The 17,735-nt window shown below is 46.5% G+C and overlaps 3 protein-coding genes across 14 annotated transcripts in view; 2 read left to right on the forward strand and 1 right to left on the reverse strand.

Moving 5' to 3' along the window:
• The first annotated feature begins 354 nt into the window (after window positions 1-354).
• Window positions 355-6,956, forward strand: SLC10A4 (solute carrier family 10 member 4). The gene is made up of 3 exons (XM_078445131.2): window positions 355-1,379; window positions 2,146-2,356; window positions 6,073-6,956. The coding sequence occupies exons 1-3, from the start codon at window positions 784-786 to the stop codon at window positions 6,583-6,585; spliced, it is 1,320 nt and encodes a 439-aa protein (XP_078301257.1). The 5' UTR covers window positions 355-783; the 3' UTR covers window positions 6,586-6,956.
• Window positions 6,957-7,946: 990 nt separating this feature from the next.
• On the forward strand, window positions 7,947-12,520 carry ZAR1 (zygote arrest 1). Its single transcript, XM_060627307.3, has 4 exons — window positions 7,947-8,939; window positions 10,545-10,637; window positions 10,929-11,003; window positions 12,262-12,520. Exons 1-4 carry the CDS (start codon window positions 7,974-7,976, stop codon window positions 12,403-12,405), a joined length of 1,278 nt encoding a protein of 425 aa, XP_060483290.2. The 5' UTR covers window positions 7,947-7,973; the 3' UTR covers window positions 12,406-12,520.
• Window positions 12,521-15,635: 3,115 nt separating this feature from the next.
• The window catches only part of FRYL (FRY like transcription coactivator), a 267,113-nt gene continuing 265,013 nt past the window's right edge, over window positions 15,636-17,735 (reverse strand). For all 12 annotated transcript variants that reach the window (XM_078446126.2, XM_078446130.2, XM_078446129.2 and 9 more), the window contains one exon: window positions 15,636-17,649. In XM_078446126.2, coding sequence (XP_078302252.1) covers window positions 17,391-17,649 — 259 coding nt within the window. In that variant the 3' untranslated portion in view covers window positions 15,636-17,390. The remainder of the gene's footprint in view (window positions 17,650-17,735) is intronic.

Consider the following 17,735-nt stretch of genomic DNA (forward strand, 5'->3'; position numbering starts at 1 on the left):
CAGTGAAATAATGCACACGCACTTGCCAACCCCCCAGTATTGTTATTACTTTCTACTTTGAGTCTGAACGCATTTTATTTAAAAACTGTTAGCAAATTACGTAAAGATTACTTTAAAAAAATTTTTTTTAAAGAATTAAAAAAGAAAAAAAAACCTGTCAGTAAATGAAAGCCAGATATCGTGTCTTGCTACCAGAGAACCGCTCACATTAAGTCCGGGACCCTTCTCGATGCTCAGGGTTGCAGGCTCTTCGAACAGTGTATACAGTTCATATGCATGCATTGATAAGCTTCCTGTGTGTGTGTGTGTGTGTGTGTGTGTGTGTGTGTGCGCGCGCGCGCGTGTGCGTGTCTCCAGATTTCATTATGAAATGGGCAGAGCCCATCACAGAACTTGATCGGCAGCCAGGCACGGTTTTTCTTCTTGTCCTTTGTCAGCTCTTTGTTCCGCCCCTGGCTGCACTCTAACAGAACCACTTACTGGTGATTAAAAGGAGGGACCCGGCGGCGGGGCGGGGCCTGCCAGGCGCGGGGGCCGGGCGATTGGGTTCACCCTGGGGGGCTGCGCTTTAAGTGCTGCCAGCGGAGGACCCCCCCCCCCTCACCTCCCGCCGCATCCGACGCCGAGGAGACGTCAGCGGCGCGCAGCCCGAGCTCCGCACCTAGCTTCGCCTGCGGCTGCGGACCGACGGACAGGCGGACGCGGGCAGGTGGCACCGCAGGACGCGGGCAGAGGCGCGCGGGGCCGGGGAACAGCGGAGCCGCGGCCGCCCGCCTCGGCGCGATGGACGGCCCCGACAACGCGACGCTGCTCTTCGCCCCGTCCTCGCTGCAGCCGGACAACTACACGCTGTCGCCCAATGCCAGCAGCCTGAGCGCCGGCCCCGACCTGCCCGTCTCCCCTGCCTCCAGCGCCGGCCCCAGCCCCGGGCTCAGCCTCGCGCCCAGTCCCGGCGTCGGTTTCAGCCCCGGCCCCGCGCCCACCCCAGAGCCGACGGCAGGCAGCTCGGCGGGCGGCTCGGCCAGCCTGGGCCCGTCCCTGTTCCCCCACTCCTGGGCGCACCCCCAGACCCCGTTCTGGGACACGCCGCTGAACCACGGGCTGAACGTGTTCGTGGGAGCCGCCCTGTGCATCACCATGCTGGGCCTGGGCTGCACGGTGGACGTGAACCACTTCGGGGAGCACGTCCGCCGGCCCGTGGGCGCGCTGCTGGCCGCGCTCTGCCAGTTCGGCTTGCTGCCGCTGCTGGCCTTCCTGCTGGCCCTGGCCTTCTCGCTGAACGAGGTGGCTGCCGTGGCGGTGCTCCTGTGTGGCTGCTGTCCCGGCGGGAATCTGTCCAACCTCATGTCCCTGCTGGTTGACGGCGACATGAACCTCAGGTACGGGCTGGTCCTTAGGCGTCTTCTCCTGCCAAGCAGCCGCGCTTAGCCGCGGGTTTCAGACGGAGAGGAAGGAGAGGTGGTTGGAGAGAGGCGTGGGAGAGGGAAGACGACAGTGCAGCGAGGGGTTGACCCCCGGGCTTTAGAAGCCAAGGCGGACGTGAAGAGGTAGTGCTGTGGGGGGAGAAACCTAGACGGGGACAGGGCTGCCGACTGCCTTGGGGTTTCCTGCACAGCTCTCGGACCATCCTTCTCCAGTTTGGGCTGTCAGCGCAGGTCCTCAGCCTCTAGAAGACAAAGGGAACTGGGAAGCCTGAAGCTTGGACTCTCCGGAAATGCAAAAGCAAAATAGGGCTATTGGTCCCGATAAAGAAAGTGATCTCATACAGAGGACAATATAATTGAGTTCCATCCAACAAGTCGTGTTCAACAGCCTTACCACGTCTAACAGGGTGCTTTGGAGGATGAAAAAAAAAGAAAGAGGTTCTTGCCCTCAGAATCAACCAGACTGTAGCCAGCTCAATAGGCTTTATAAAGCCAGGGGCAGCAGTCCTGAGATCCGCCCCCCCGCCCTCACCTCCCCATCCTGGGGTTCATGTTTCAGTTGGGCTTAGGGGTGTTGTTCTCTTGGCACCGATGAAACAGGTTCTCACCCCTGACTTCAGACTCCAGATTTGCAGTCTCTTTCTTTCTCCTGTATCCAATGTGCAAGAGAGACTGTTGGCACAGAGCCCATTCTGAATTCTGTTCATTCCCCTTTCTGCAGCATCATCATGACCATCTCCTCCACGCTTCTGGCCCTAGTCTTGATGCCCCTGTGCCTGTGGATCTACAGCCGGGCTTGGATCGACACCCCTGTGGTGCAATTACTACCTCTGGGGGCAGTGACCCTGACCCTCTGCGGCACTCTCCTCCCTATCGGCTTGGGGGTCTTCATTCGATACAAATACAACCGGGTGGCGGACTACATTGTGAAGGTAAGGTCACTCTTAGAGAGTCCTTGGTCTCTGACCCCTGGCTGAAATGCTAAGAAGTTTGGGAAAGAGGGATAAACTTGCATGGATAAACTTTAAAAAAAAAAAAAAAAAAAAAAGTTTGTGCCACAAAGAAAACTTCTACCTTTTGCAGTTTCAAAAAACTCATAGCTTTAATTAAAACATAACTTAATTAAAAAGAGCATAAGTGAGCAATTAGTATTCACAGGAGGAAACATCATGGGGGGGCGGGGGTGGGAGAGAGATGAGAGTGCCATTAAATGGCAACATATTGTCCACTAAAGAATCGTGGTGTTACTAAAAATCAAAGCAGGTGAAGTGAAATTACGTGAATTGAACTTGAGCAGTGTTTTAGAAATGCATTCCTATGTTTTAAAAAAGTGGAACTCTAATTCTGAGAAATTGTGTAGAAGGTTTCTTTAAAATGTTTTATTAATTTTCTAAAACTAAGTTGACCCTAATAGGACCAAAAGTAATTTAAAAATCACATTGAGGGAATATCATACAATGCACAAAATATTGACTTTAAAAAGGCACAAAATAAAACTGGGTCCTGGATAAAGAATGCAGAATATATTACTGTTATTAAATCTGTGTGTTTCTTTTCCCTTCCCCATTGTGGTAACGCATGTGGTTTCTAAGGCTAGTGAAAGAATGAGGATTCCTATTATTTTGTGCAATATTTCCAATGTTGCTTTGTTTTAAAAAAATGATACCTTTTGTAGCAGTAGAGATTTTGTTCATTGTTGACTGGAGAAAAAATTTAAATATTTGTCAACTAAGCTTTCTTTGAAAACTCAAAAATAGTAAATAAGAGTAAACCACGAGTAGGACTCTCAGTTTAGGAACTTACTCAAATAAAACACCTAACTAATTACTGTAAATGCACAAATTCATTTAGCCAAGTGAAGAGAAAAAGAGTTTCCCCAATGTTTCAGTTATGTAGATTTAAAGACATAATCTTTTGTGTTTTACTTATATTAAATAAATTAATTTTAAATAATTAATCCAAAATTTGATTATTCAAAGGAGCTAACTTTTATTAACATGAAAAATAATGGGTTCTTTTATGCAAATATAGCCAGCCATGAGTAAAATTGTGCTCTGTAATAAACATATATATTGTGAATGTAATAAATTTATATGTACATGTAAATATGCATATATTTTATATGTTATACATAACATACCCATAGATAATCTTTTTTTTTTTTTTTTAATTTTTTTTTTTCAACGTTTATTTATTTTTGGGACAGAGAGAGACAGAGCATGAACGGGGGAGGGACAGAGAGAGAGGGAGACACAGAATCGGAAACAGGCTCCAGGCTCTGAGCCATCAGCCCAGAGCCCGACGCGGGGCTCGAACTCACGGACCGCGAGATCGTGACCTGGCTGAAGTCGGACGCTTAACCAACTGCGCCACCCAGGCGCCCCTACCCATAGATAAGATGCATTAAGAACTTATTAAGCTTAATCATTTAGCTAATACTACAAGATCTTAGGAATTCTAAGGGAAAATCAATCAAATAAGTTATTCCCATGCTAAAAACAGATAAATATATTTAAATAATAGACAATTCAATAAGATTGGGTAACTTTGAGTTTAAGGTGAACCTATTCTTACTCCTTAATCAGAACATTCATAAGGTATGTTTTATAACACTTTTACACTTTTGCAAACACTTTAAAATGAGCATTCAATGTCAGTGCTCACCCAAATGATTTAAAATAGTTTGGGGCGCCTGGGTGGCTCAGTCGGTTAAGCGGCCGACTTCAGCTCAGGTCATGATCTCGCGGTCCGTGAGTTCGAGCCCCGCGTCGGGCTCTGGGCTGATGGCTCAGAGCCTGGAGCCTGCTTCCGATTCTGTGTCTCCCTCTCTCTCTGCTCCTCCCCCATTCATGCTCTGTCTCTCTCTGTCTCAAAAATAAATAAAAAATGTTAAAAAAAATTAAAAAAAAAATAGTTCAAAAGAAACTTTGGTGCCAGTATTTTCACAATGAAGAATCAGATTTCCTATCAAAGCTTTTGATGTGGACACACTTTGAAACTTAATATCAGAAAAGTTTTAGGGGTTCCTGGCTGGCTCAGTTGGTAGAACATGAGACTCTTGATCTTGGAGTCGTGAGTTTGAGCCCCACATTGGGTGCAGAGATTACTTTTTAAAAAAGTTTTGATTTATAATAGTTTGTTTGGTTTCTGCCCATTGTACCTTTGTAGCATGAGCACCTTATATAATAAGTATTTTAGCACTCTCTATGGTAGACTTTTTACCAGCCCAGATACATTTTAAGTAATTTTTTAAAGATTATAAAGTATATGCCAGTCCCACAGACTGCAAAGGGGTTTCGCCTCAAATATCCAGTGAACCAGAGTCAGCACTTAAACTGTTCTTTTGGATCTCTAGTTTCCCTCACAAACACCTCCTACCCCATTAAAAAAAACAAACAAAAAAAAAAAAACCAAAAAAAAAAACACTAGCTAACTACTAATCTAAAGAATGAAGAGAGGAATTTTTTTTAGGTTTCCACCTTACTATTTACACAGCTTGTTTTACTTGAATGAGTGAACTATATCAGACATCAAGATGACAGAGTGTTCTATACAGTCAATTGTACTGTATCTAAACTCCATTATATGTAAGAATTCCTAAACATCATTAGAGATATATAGGTGGGATGTTTCTCGTAAATAGATGAAAAAGGGGTGTTGCAGAATTGCAAAGAATTCCTCACATCTTCTGTTTGTTTGGGTTTTTTTTTCACTTACATAATCTAAGAGTTGGTGATTGTTTCAGTGTTGCTATCAATTCTCTGAGATATAAAGTATTTTCAAGTTTGAAAATATCACATACTAAGTTTCATACTTAAAAAAACTTTAATTTATTTGAGAGAGAAAGAGAGCAAGCGAGCGCAATAGTGGGGGAGAGGGGCAGAGGGAAAGAGAGAATCTCAAGCAGGCTCCACACTCAAGTGGGACTTGATCCCACAACCCTGGGATCATGACCTGAGCCAAAATCAAGAGTTGGACTCTCAACAGACTGAGCCGCCCAGGTGCTCCTTTATAAACTTTTTAAAATTTTATTTTATAAGTTTCATACATTTTAGTGGCTTTTTACCTCATGGGTTAAACCAGAGATCAACCAGAGATATATCTCTTATGGAAAACATGGGGTCCTGTTCAGGGAAGGTAATTTTTCTTTTCCTCTCTCTGTTCATCAGGCCATACTTGGTATATCAGGCTTTATTCTAACTGCTGTTTAGAAGAGGCACATTCACAAATTAAATACATGTTCTGAACAGTCAGGACTCCCACCACAGAGTTATGTGAAAGTCTAGAGACAATCTGCTGGAGACGAGTAGCCTTTTCTTCCTGTTTTTTAAAACAGAAGTCTGGTCTGTGCTGCTCCTGAGGGTCTATCCAAGACGATGGCTAGTTGTTAAAGAAAGCAGATTGTCACTAGACATAAGGACAGGCCTCCAAACAATCAGAACTATCCAACTGGGATCTGGACTCCTCTTGATGAGGTGACCTATCCATCCTCAGAAGTGCTTTGTCAAAGACTGCTTACGGCAAAGATCTCCATTTTGCGTGTGAGGTGAGGCTAGATGGGTCTCTTCTCCCAAGAGCCGAGGATTCTCTTGCCTGAATTCCTTTCCGACTATCTTGTTTCTGATGGCTTGTCATTCTCTGTTACTAGGTTTCCCTGTGGTCTCTGCTAGTGACACTGGTGGTCCTTTTCATAATGACTGGCACTATGTTAGGACCTGAACTGTTGGCGAGCATTCCCGCAAGTGTTTACGTGGTAGCAATTTTCATGCCTTTGGCAGGCTATGCCTCAGGCTATGGTTTAGCTACCCTCTTCCGTCTTCCACCCAACTGCAAGAGGACCGTGTGCCTGGAAACAGGGAGTCAGAATGTGCAGCTCTGTACCGCCATTCTAAAACTGGCCTTTCGGCCGCAGTTGATAGGAAGCATGTACATGTTTCCTTTGCTGTATGCCCTTTTCCAGTCTGCAGAAGCAGGGATTTTTGTTTTAATATATAAGGTGTATGGAAGTGAGATATTACACAAGCGAGATCCTCTAGATGAAGATGAAGATACAGACATTTCTTACAAGAAACTAAAAGAAGAGGAAATGGCAGACCCTTCCTATGGCACAGTGAAAGCTGACAATTTAATTATGATGGAAACCACTCAGACTTCTCTCTGAACACGGAGATACAGAGGAGTTTCTATCTTGCGGAAATGTTACTTCATATTTATGATGTTTTTCGTCTGTGGTAGTGAATGTGGTTTACATAAAGGGTAACACATGGTTCACATTATCGTACATGTAACAGTTATGACCTTCTTCCCATTGTAAGGTTGTATTGGTATATTAACCAAGCACTTTCACAAATCACACATCAATGTCATAATACAACTTGCACCTGGGACTGCTGAAGTAAAGCCTGAACATGTTCATGTGCTCTTTGGTTTTTATCATTACCAATTTCTAGGACTGTTTCAAATAGATACACTCTTAGAAAACAGGGTCTTGGAAATGCAGAATTTGGGTGCACTCTTATGGTAGTAAAAACGAGGTTTTTTGTTTTTTTTTTTTTTGGTAAAACATAAATTGTAAAACAATTTGTAAACCATAACTGAGTTGAATGTAATTGTTGTTAGAAAAAAAAAGTGCTTGCTCCATGTAGAAATACCTGACAATGTTGGATTTTGATCTGTATTCAAAAAATCCCCAAACAGGTCAACTAAACAATGAAATACAGTATTTTATTGTCAAACCTGTATCAAATCAGAAAAAAAAATACATTAATGCATTTGATTACTTGATCTGATATCTATTAGTAATGAACAGCTATCATTTTTTTTTTTCCCCAGGGAACAAGGTATTGTCTTCTCAGCTGGGGACTGATTTTGTCTCTGCACTTATGTAACACACCCCAAATCAATCTTTTGGAGGGATGGTTTGCTTAGGAAAAACTGTAGTACTATCCACCCCAGAGAAGAACAATAGACTCTCCGCTTGAAGTGGAGGGGAGGAGAGGACGTGCTTCAGGGTCGAGAAGAGAAAACAATGAGCTCAGATGTGGTTGCCTTGAGTGCTGTCCCTGTGCACCTGCCCAAAGCGTTCAGTGGGAAGACTTCTCAGAGCAGTTCTGAGATCATTAAACTAGAATCTGAGATCCTAGGTAACAGACCCAAAGCAGTTCCCCAAACCTTTGCGTTTTTGCTCACTAGCCAGACACGGACACCTGGAACAATCAAGGTATGGGGACCACCTGGCGCAGCTAATCGGGGTGATTGCGCTCTCTTGGCCTCCTCCTCACCTCGGGCAAGCTCACTTACCAATCAGTTCTTGCATCGCAAAGAAAGCAACCTTTCCAGATCATCTCAGGGTGTTTGTGCCGGCCTACAGGCGTGGTAAATTTCCACACAGCGAAGGTCAGGGACAGGCCACCTCGGCGCGGACCCGGGGACCCGAGCGGGCGGCGGGAAAGGTGTGGATGGCCGCGCAGCGCGGAGACAGGCGGTGGGGCCGGCGGCCGGCAGCCTATTTAGGGCAGGGCGTCTGCGGGAGCGGCCGGGGCTGCGCTTATGGCTGCCCCGGGGGACGAGGTGCTGGACGGCTACATGTACCCGGCGTGCGTCCCCTACTCGTACCCATATCCCTACCCGCCCACCGCCAAGGGCAAGGGTGAGGCGGGCGGCTGGCGGCACCGGGGCGGGGGCTACGCTCCCGCGTCCTCCTCCTCGTCGTCCTCCTCTGCCGGGGCGGCCTTGCCGGCTTTCCCGGGCTGCGGGCAGCTGACGGCCGCCGAGTATTTCGACAGCTACCAGCGGGCGCAGCTCATGGCCCTCCTGTCTCAGGTGAGCCCGGACCTCGGCCCGCGGCCCCGCAGGGCCAGCAGCCGGGACGTGGCGGTGCAGGTGAACCCGCGCCGCGACGCCTCGGTGCAGTGCTCGCTGGGGCGGCGCACGCTGCTGCACAGGGTCCGCGACTCCGGCCCCCCGGCCGGGCCCGGCACCGAGGGCGCGGCGGGCGCGGGCTGCTCGGGGTCCCCGCAGTCGGCGCGCCGGGGCCCCGAGCAGGGCAGCCCCCCGAGCGGCGCCCCTCGGACCGTGCGCTTCCCGCGCACCGTCGCCGTGTACTCGCCTGTGGCCTCCCGCCGCCTCACCACCTTCCTGGAAGGGGCCGACGGCGCGGCGGGGGAGCAGCGGCCCGGGGCGCCCGAGGGAGAGCGAAGGACCCCGCCTCCGAGGCCCCGAGGCCCCGAGGAGGGAGAGGGGTCGGCGAGGAAGGCGCCCCAAAGGTCGCAGTCCGAAGAGGAGGAGGAGGAGGAGGAGGGGGACGACGACGCGGCCCAGGCCGCGGTGCGGAAGAGCTGGGAGCCGCCGGACGCCGGGCTGCAGCTGCGGGAGGTCCGGGGAGACGAGGCGGCCCCGCGGCGCGCGCCCAGGGGTCCGGAGCAGTCCCCGCCGGTGGGGCAGGCCCGGGACGCCGCGGGCCAGAGGTCGTCGCCGCGGAGCCCCGAGCAGGCCAAGGAGAGGCCGCGCTTCCAGGTGAGGCTCAGGCGGCTGGAGGAAACTGACTCGGGAGGGCCCCGGGGGTGTGGTCTCCTGGATCCTGTCGCTGCCCTCGCCCGGTGGCTGCTCGCGCACGTGGAGGCGCCAGCTTTCTCAGGCGCACGCCAAGCCCGTGTGGCTCTTCGCAGCCGCTCCCAGCAGCAGGTGCCCCTCCAACAGCAGAATTCAGGGAGTGCGGCCTGATTGTTGTGGCTGGCGATTGTGGAATGTGGGCTCCGCAGGTTGGCGAGGGAGGCGCCCTGATAACACTCTTATTCTGAGCGTATTTACTGTATAAAACCCTGACTGTGGGCACGTGGTCCAGTGTGGATTTCGCGTTTGGACGATCTAGGAGGGGTACTCAGCAGATCAGAAGGAGAACTTGCTGGCAGGGAGAACCGATTCCCAAGGATCCTACTCTATCTCAATGCAATATGGCAAAAACCGTAACGGTCATTTCCTGGGGTCCTGCCTGGTCAGCGCTCCCCTGATTCTTGCCTGAATCTTCCAAGCTTCCACCGGGGGCTAGAGCTATGAATGGTCTCCCTTGGGATTTTTTTCTTGCTCCTAGAAAGCACCCTTATTCAGAAACTCAACACTGCTAAAGCGTTTGGGCCTTCGGCCGTTGTGTATTGCAGCCTGAGCGCAGCAGGTTTGGAGGGCCAGCTGAACCCTAAAGAGCTGGCGTGTGCTGAGGGCAGTGGTAACCCTGCGAAGTGGAAAGGCAGGGGTAGGAAGAGGCCTGGGGTCGGCCCAGGGCTGTTGGGGGCAGGGGAAGAGAGGAGGAGTGAGTCGAGCTCTACAGAAGCTATGTGTAATGTAAACCACGTGTGATCTTCAGTCGTACCTGTCCTGGGCCTGCGTTTGCTCACCTATGAAATTGTGGTAGAATTGGCAGGAATTTCAGAGCGCACTTAAAGGTCTGACTCCAAGCACTTGTTCATAATTTGTTTCTCACCTGGAGGGAAGAGGAGAAGCTTAAGAATAAGGCCGTACTACTTTAGTTCATGTTAAATATGAATTCTGGCTTATCCACAATAGATTCCTAGCACTGTTTGGAAATTGAACTGGCAGCACAGAGAATGGACTTCTGAGTGAACATCTTTAAAGTATCTTAGGACACAGAATCTTCTTCCTTTTCTTCAGCTTTACCACTTTCACATGTGTGTGTTCTAAAATTAGACTATCCTACAGAGCATCTGTAGGTTTAGAGATTTAAAGAATTTAAAGATTTTAAAGATTTTAAATTTAAAGAATTTAAAGATTTAAAGAATCTCCAGGTTTAGAGAAGCCTAGATGTTTGGCTTTTCCCTTGCTTGTCAGAGGGAAAATACCTACTTAGCAACTTGCCAGTCGGTTTGCTTTATGAACCAAGCTAACCTGGAATACATTTTTAGGCTCATGCTTGCTTCTGTGCTTGATTAAGCTATTAGCTCCCCCAATTACTACGTCGGAGAGACCAATTCAAACCTTGAGCCTGCTTTCCTCCGTGATCTGGAATGCGGTTGCCAGTTTTGAATAGCAAACCGATCCTTCGCAGCTTCTGAAATGAAGGCTAATTTGGATATCCTGTGGGTTAAACTCTGCTGTCTTTTTGCTCAGTTCTTAGAGCAGAAGTATGGCTACTATCACTGCAAGGATTGCAACATCCGATGGGAAAGTGCCTACGTGTGGTGTGTGCAGGGCACCAACAAGGTAAGAAACACCAAGGAATTGGCAGCTTTTTTTTTTTTTTAAGTTTGAGACAGAGCATGAGCGGGGGAGGGGCAGAGAGAGAGGGAGACCAAGAATCCCAGGCAGGCTCCGTGCTGTCGGCACAGAGCCCAACACAGGGCCCGAACCCGCAAAACAGGGAGGTCATGACCCGAGCCGAAAGCGAGTCAGACGCTTAACCGATGGAGGCACCCAGGTGCCCCTGAACTGGCAGCTTTTTGACATTGAGTGTCGAGAGGGTTTTGCTTTAAGTGTTTTCCTCTCTCATCACAGGTTTACTTCAAGCAGTTCTGCAGAACTTGTCAGAAGTCTTATAACCCTTACCGAGTGGAGGATATCACGTGTCAAGTAAATTGAATGTTCACATTTTGTGTCTGAACCGGGTAGTTGGTAGAGGGTTTGGGTGTAGTTTCTTGAAGGCATTTCTTTAAAGAGGCTAGGTTCCCAGTGACCTAGGTTTTGACTGCTTTTCGGTGGAGATTATGGAAATAATACTCAACTGGGAAATGGGGTCTTGGGGTCTTGTTTCCTTCCGGTCATGTTAATCTCCTTAGAGCCTATTGCCTCACCTGCAACATGGAAGAAGGTCTGCCTTACCTGGTACTCAGTCTAACATGAGAAAGCAGATCAAAAATCGAATACGTCTCTACTGACATGAGGTGGTGAAAGTTGTCTGTTGAGCCCAAATGCTTTTTATGAAGCACATACCCAAGTTAGGGTATTTAGTAGAAGCATGGGTTTCAAAGTTTGTCTTGCCTGAGTGCTGGCAAAGGGAGGATGACTTCTGTTCAAGTAAATCTAAGCTGCCCAGCTTTCTGGGGCTAACTAGTAACATTGGTTTACTATTAACCGTAAGCTGCACTGTGCTAAGGGGCTTAGATAATCTAAGAGGTGGCTGAACTTGCCTGTTAGCACACAGCTAGTAGAGCCTGATGTGTCTGTTGACACAGCCTAATCTGTGCACTCTAATCAGGTTGGATGTTGGAAGCCTCACACGCCACGATGGGGGGGAGAGAGCCCAAGTGTGGGGAAAATGGTGTCAACCCCCTTCGATCGGGGCAGAGTAGGGTCAGGTTCTAAAGTGGGATGGATCCCTTAACCGCTCGCTCTCGCCTTCGTGGTTGCTGCACTGCTTTCAGTGTTCGGGTCAGACGCTTCGGGTCAGTTGCAGCAGGTGGAGGTGAGGGCAAGGTCCGCCCCCGCCCCTAGCCGCCCCCTCCCTCCCCCGGTGCCAGGCTTGACCCACAGCTTGCTCCTAATCCCTGGCCTCACACCTTAGCTTTCCTTGTCCGACTCCTCTCCCATGCTTGCTTCTTCTCCACCCTTCAAGTGCAGGAAGAGCTTTCCTTTTAGATAACTGTATTTCAAAAAGTTCACATGTCCAACCTGAATCCTATGCAACATGAGACCACGACCACCTGGTTAAACACCCTCTATTCTTTATCCTCCCCTTGCTGGAAGGGGTGCAGACAGAACAAGATTAGCACAGAGCCTTGCTTAGAGCGTGTTCAGTAAGTGTTTGGATGGACTAGAAAAATAACTTTGAAGTTTGAGGAAGTGACCATGGGTTTATCTTCTGTATGTGCTTCTCACTTTGGTTTTTCAGAGTTGTAAACAGACTAGATGCTCCTGCCCTGTAAAACTCCGCCACGTTGACCCTAAAAGGCCCCACCGTCAAGATTTGTGTGGGAGATGCAAGGGCAAACGCCTATCCTGTGACAGCACTTTCAGCTTCAAATACATCATTTAGATGAATGTAAACGAATGGGCCAACTTGAACGTGAGCTAGTGAAGCAGACACGTTAGCTTTTTTCCGTGCTCCTTCCTTATGCCTCTCCTTCTCAAAATACTTCATGAAAGGCTGTATTTTTGACAGAGCCTTCAAATAAAAGTATTGCAAAACAATTGATAAATCGCAGAAGATCTTTTTTTTTAAGTTGAAAGCTGCTCATGCTAACAGTCTGGGCCTGTCACTTTGTTAGAGGGCTTCACAGCTGTCAGGTTTCCTGCTTATGTGTGTCTGTAGGGCTGAAGCTTATAAGCAAGATGCTGATTGAATGAACAGCCATGTCACCATTAAAGTCGTTTTTCTGGGTGAGGTGGAGTTAGAGTGAGGCCTTAATGTATGAGGAGAGTTAGGGTTCTGACTCTGGGTTGCCCCCCGAGCGGCTGGCTAGCTGTGGGTGGCATCTAGTGGGGAGGGAGGCTGTGAACCACATGGACTGGTGGATGGGGACTGGAACGGGGTGGCCATGGGCAGCTTCTTTAAGACTTCAGGTGGTAACTTAAAAATAAGCCTATTAAATGTACTTGAAGATTTCAAGTTAACCGACTACTTAGGCTAGGTCCTTGTCCTGTAGTTTGTATAACTGCAAACTAACATAGGAATTCGTATCCTACCTGCACCTGCCAGCTTTCTACAGGACCCCCAAGAAAATACTAAGGCCCTGCTCCCAGAGCTCTCCTGCTTGGGGATGGCAGTTTGTCTAGAGCCCTCAGGCTCTAGGTTCATTTCACTTGTAATGAAATCAGCTGAGGGTTGTTGGTTTAATAGTTATGGAAACCACATAACTGGAACCAGTTACTAATTATGCCTCTCTCCGATTTTTTTTTTTTTTTTCCTTGAAGTTGAGAGAGAGGGGGACAGAGGATCTGAAGCGGGCTCTGTGCTGACAGCAGCAAGCCCGATGTGGGGCTTGAACTCACAAACTGTAAGCTCATGACCTGAGCCAAAAGCACATGCTTAACCAACTGTGCCACCCAGATGCCCCTTCCTTCCGATTTTCTTATCCCGTTTAAGTTAACCCTTATGACCTTAGCTATGTCTGTTAAGATCTTGGATGCTTGGGTGTAGACAAATGTGAGGAATAAGGAACCTAAATGGAGTTTGAGGTCTCTTGAACCCTTAGAGCAATGGGAAGTCCCCTCAGAATTCATATGGACTTAGGAAGGTGCTTGTGAAAACAGAGTCCAAGGCCCCTATCCCTACTGAATCACTATCTGGGACTGAGGTATTTTAACAAGCACCCTGGGGATTGCTTATGGAATTGAAGTATGGAACTACAACCTGGGTCAGGCTTGTACTTTGCAAAAACACGGATGTGGCCTCTGCCCTTATGGAGCTTCCAGTGTAGTAGATAGATGGCCATTATTTTCTGCATTGAAAAAAAGGAACATGGAGTTCCTGCCACCTAATAGGAAAGAGCTACTTGGTCAATTGATAGAGGCCTGTGATAGAGGATCCTATTTAGGGAGGTCAGGGGAAGTCTTGCCTGAAAAATGACTCTTGGGCTGACCTAAGTTTGGGTGAGTTGAATTAGTTGAAGAGGGGAAGGAGAAACTTTCCAGACCAAGGTAGCATGTGCAAAGGCCCAGTGGCAGTGAAAACCAGAAGGAAGCCGAAGTGGTAGAATGCTGTGGAGGACAAGGATGAGCATGATGGCAAGTGACAGTATGCCCAGACTGGGGGGATTTTTTAGGCCTTGCTCAGGAGGACTGGTCTTTGTCCTCAGAATTCACTAGAAGGTTTTAAAGCCATTAAAGCTTTTTAACGGGTCTGTTAAAAAGAAATAATCACTCTAGCTGTACAGTGGATGAATGACAGCTCTAGGTGTGGGGGAGGGCGATGTTCTAACACCCGTTCCTACTGGTTTGGTTGAGGGTAGGGACAGGGAAACTTATTTGTGCAAGTGCACTCAGTAAACACTTGTGGAATGAGTGAGGGGACAATAGAAATACACCTGCAGTGAGTCCTAAGGCTATTAATATGGGTAGTTACGTCAAGTAGCTTATCGTTATTTTTCCGAACAGAGCAACTAACGTATTTTACAGTTGAGAGGACGGCAAGGATCAAAGTAGGTTTTACTTAGATTTAGCTGGCATTGAACAATGCTGCACAAAGACATCTTTTTTATAAAAGTTGTGGTGATGACGTTCTAGCAACTAGAAAGTGCTATCAAACTGTGTACAAAGGAAATTTATAAAATGTGTGTGTATATATATATATATATATACACACACTTTTTTTTTTTTTTTTTAGTAAGTGATTGAGCAACTAGAAGGAAATAGCCCAGAATACGGTTTTCTCTGGGTGTCAGTGTTTCTCCTTTTCCCCGTATTTCATACATTTGCTAAGGGGACAGTGGGTTCTTTTGAAAAAAATCTGTATAAATGCCATGAAGTACAATGATAATTATGTTGATTCTAATATCCTGTTTCTTTTCACGTGGGTTCTAACGGCACGGTGGATGAGCACTTCTCCTGGATCCAAACGAGGAAGGCTCACTGTGGCTTTGGTGAGTCTGTTCCAAGAGAATGAATGTTTATTTCCTAAATTTATGGTAGATTGTGGGTTGTACAGTACCCTCTAGATCACTAAAAGTAGAAAATATTTTCTAAATTGTGTTTTTTTTTAAAAAAAAAAAAAAGGCGTTTGCTTTCTATTCTAGAAGCCGAATGAAGAAACTGCCATATCCCTTCTCTTGGTGTTGTTTTACAAGCTTACTACTTAAAAAATGATCAGCTTAAGGGGCAAAAGAAAAAGGTTGTACAAGCACAAAGGGCTTGATCAGAACTGCATAAGGTAATTAATAAATTAAGCACTTGATACGTTTTTGTTAAATGCAAAGGGACCATCCTGACGACTTTATATTTGCATCTTGCTTTCTGTAGATATATTCATCATATTACTTTATTAATAGATTTAGCTACATACACATGAAAAGGAAATTCCAACTGTTCAGGGTTTGGTTTGGGTAATAGTCAACCTCATTTGTTCTCAACTTCGTTCTCCCCCTTTTAGGGAAAGTTATCTTAAGAACAAGGATCATATTTGCAAAGTCCCTAAATGATGCACACTGTAATCACTGACCTTTAAAATACAACACAAACCAACAGCTACAATGCTTTTTATTTTAACAAAAAGGATATAAGAGGGTGATGGTAAGATAGGATGTAAAGTGTGGGGGGGGGGGGTCTCTGGATGCCATCCCTCTCTTCCTGCCCCACACCCAAAAGTTATTAAATAATTTAAAGGACACCATTTACAGTACCAGAACACCATCAAAATAATTGTTTTTGTTTTTTGTTTTTTTTTTTATCAGGGTCAAAAAATACAGTGATTACGAATGTGCCGTGACCAGTTATGGAATTTTACAGGTAACATAACTATAGTCAGCAGTCCAACGGCGTGCACAGTGCCTTCAATTAATGCACTTGAGCATAATTACATTTCTGGCAGGGTCCACACCCCCAAGAAAAGGCAAAGCTAAGCATTTCATTTCTACATTCTAAACTCTGCAGTCACAGAGCCCAGTTTAAAAGAAAGTCACAGTGGATAAGAGATGCCTATAAAAAATACAAGGTGTTCCTTTCAAATCAGAGGAGTTGTGGGACTACATTCATTTCTTTTACAAAATGCTATTTAAAAAAGGACAGAGAATCCAGTTCGTGTTATGCTACAGACTTAGACAGTGAGTAAGTATATTGCATGTTTTGGTAGTCAGTCTTCAGGCTTCCTTTCATTTTCCCCCATAGCCCCAGGTTCCTTTTGGGTGAGACACGCGAGTCCTGAATGAACATATAAAACTGGGTTTGCATCTCTCTTCTTGAATTCTGCAGACTTCAGAGCCCGCAAGTCTTATAGTCTACCATCAGTGACCACGCTCTTTTCTTTAGCTTTGTACACCTATTCTTGTATAACAGTGCATTGCACAAACGTACAATACTGGTTTTAATCTATACAGTTTCTATAATAATTATGGAGTAAAATAAGTTAACTTTCCTAATGAGAATAGCTGACGGGCAGCATACATCTTTATTTTACATTTTAAAGTCTCTGCAGGCATCTACTTTGGTTAGTTATCAACAATCGTAATGTAAGCACTGGTCAGAGAGCTGAGCAGCATTCCAATAACATTAACAGATATATTATTTCTTTTCGAAATACCGGGAAAGCCCAGTTTTAAAATATTATTAAAATGTTCTAACATTTACACACTATGAAGAGTTAGATCTAATAAAATAAAATTTCTTCAAAAATAATCTTGCAGTGCTCTTTTAGGCATGCTGACACGTTATCACCAAACATCCATACCTTGAAAATAGGACTGTCACATATTCACACATCCCAGCTCACGCACACACAATCCCTTGTACAGACTAAAAAACAAAACACCCACACCCTCATCCCACGTGTTGAAAAAAAGTCAATGGTTTTTGCAAAGAAGTCTCTCCGTGTCTGTCTGTCCGACTAAAGGTTCTTCACGTAGATAATGAAGCATCGACTGTGGAGCATCCACACAGCCCTGCAGGTTTTCAGCTAAAATGAACGAGCCTGGGTTTTAGCCTCACGTCACCTGCTTTCCAACGTCTCAGTATTAGAGGCCATTATTGCAAACAGTCCTAGAATTCTCTTCTTTCTCCAGAAAGTCATGTATTTGTATGCATCACTCTTAGCCCTTTTCTTTTCACCTAGGTTAAGTAATTAAAAACTCCTTCTTCATACGGTTATTGTAGGAGGTATTGGCAGCCATTAGATTTCTTTTTTTTTTTTTTTTTTTTTTTTTTTCCCTTCCTTAGATCTTTGACTCTGATACCGGTTTGACATCAGCTACGCCGTGGTCGTGGATGCCGCCAGGAAGGGTTGTCCGTGAACTGCAAGGGTTCGTAAAAGGTGCTCATTAATATTCTGCATCATCTTCAGTTTAGTGTCTTCCCTAAACGCCTGGAAGCTTCTCAGAATCCAGTGCTCACCAAAGTTCCGACTGGGTTGGCCTGTGCTAAGAGCTGGTATGATTGCACCATGCGTAGGGACTCCCTTATTTCTAGATTCAGCTCCATCAGTTTGTGGTTGGCCTCTGACATGTCCAGGTCAGAGCCTATGACCGCGAAGCTCCCCGTCTGGCCCAGCGTCTGGTGATGGAAGTAGATGTGCAACAGCGTCTGCACAGGGTCATCCTCACAACTGCCAAAGATATCGTTCGGCCAGAGAGATCTGAAATACACAATATTTTTAAGTCCTGAGACTCCATCAAGCAATGGTTAATATTAACCACGTTTTAAATTAATACCTAGAACAGA

This window comes from Panthera onca, chromosome B1, assembly GCF_046562875.1.
Source record: "Panthera onca isolate mPanOnc1 chromosome B1, mPanOnc1 haplotype 2, whole genome shotgun sequence".
NCBI lineage: Eukaryota > Metazoa > Chordata > Mammalia > Carnivora > Felidae > Panthera > Panthera onca.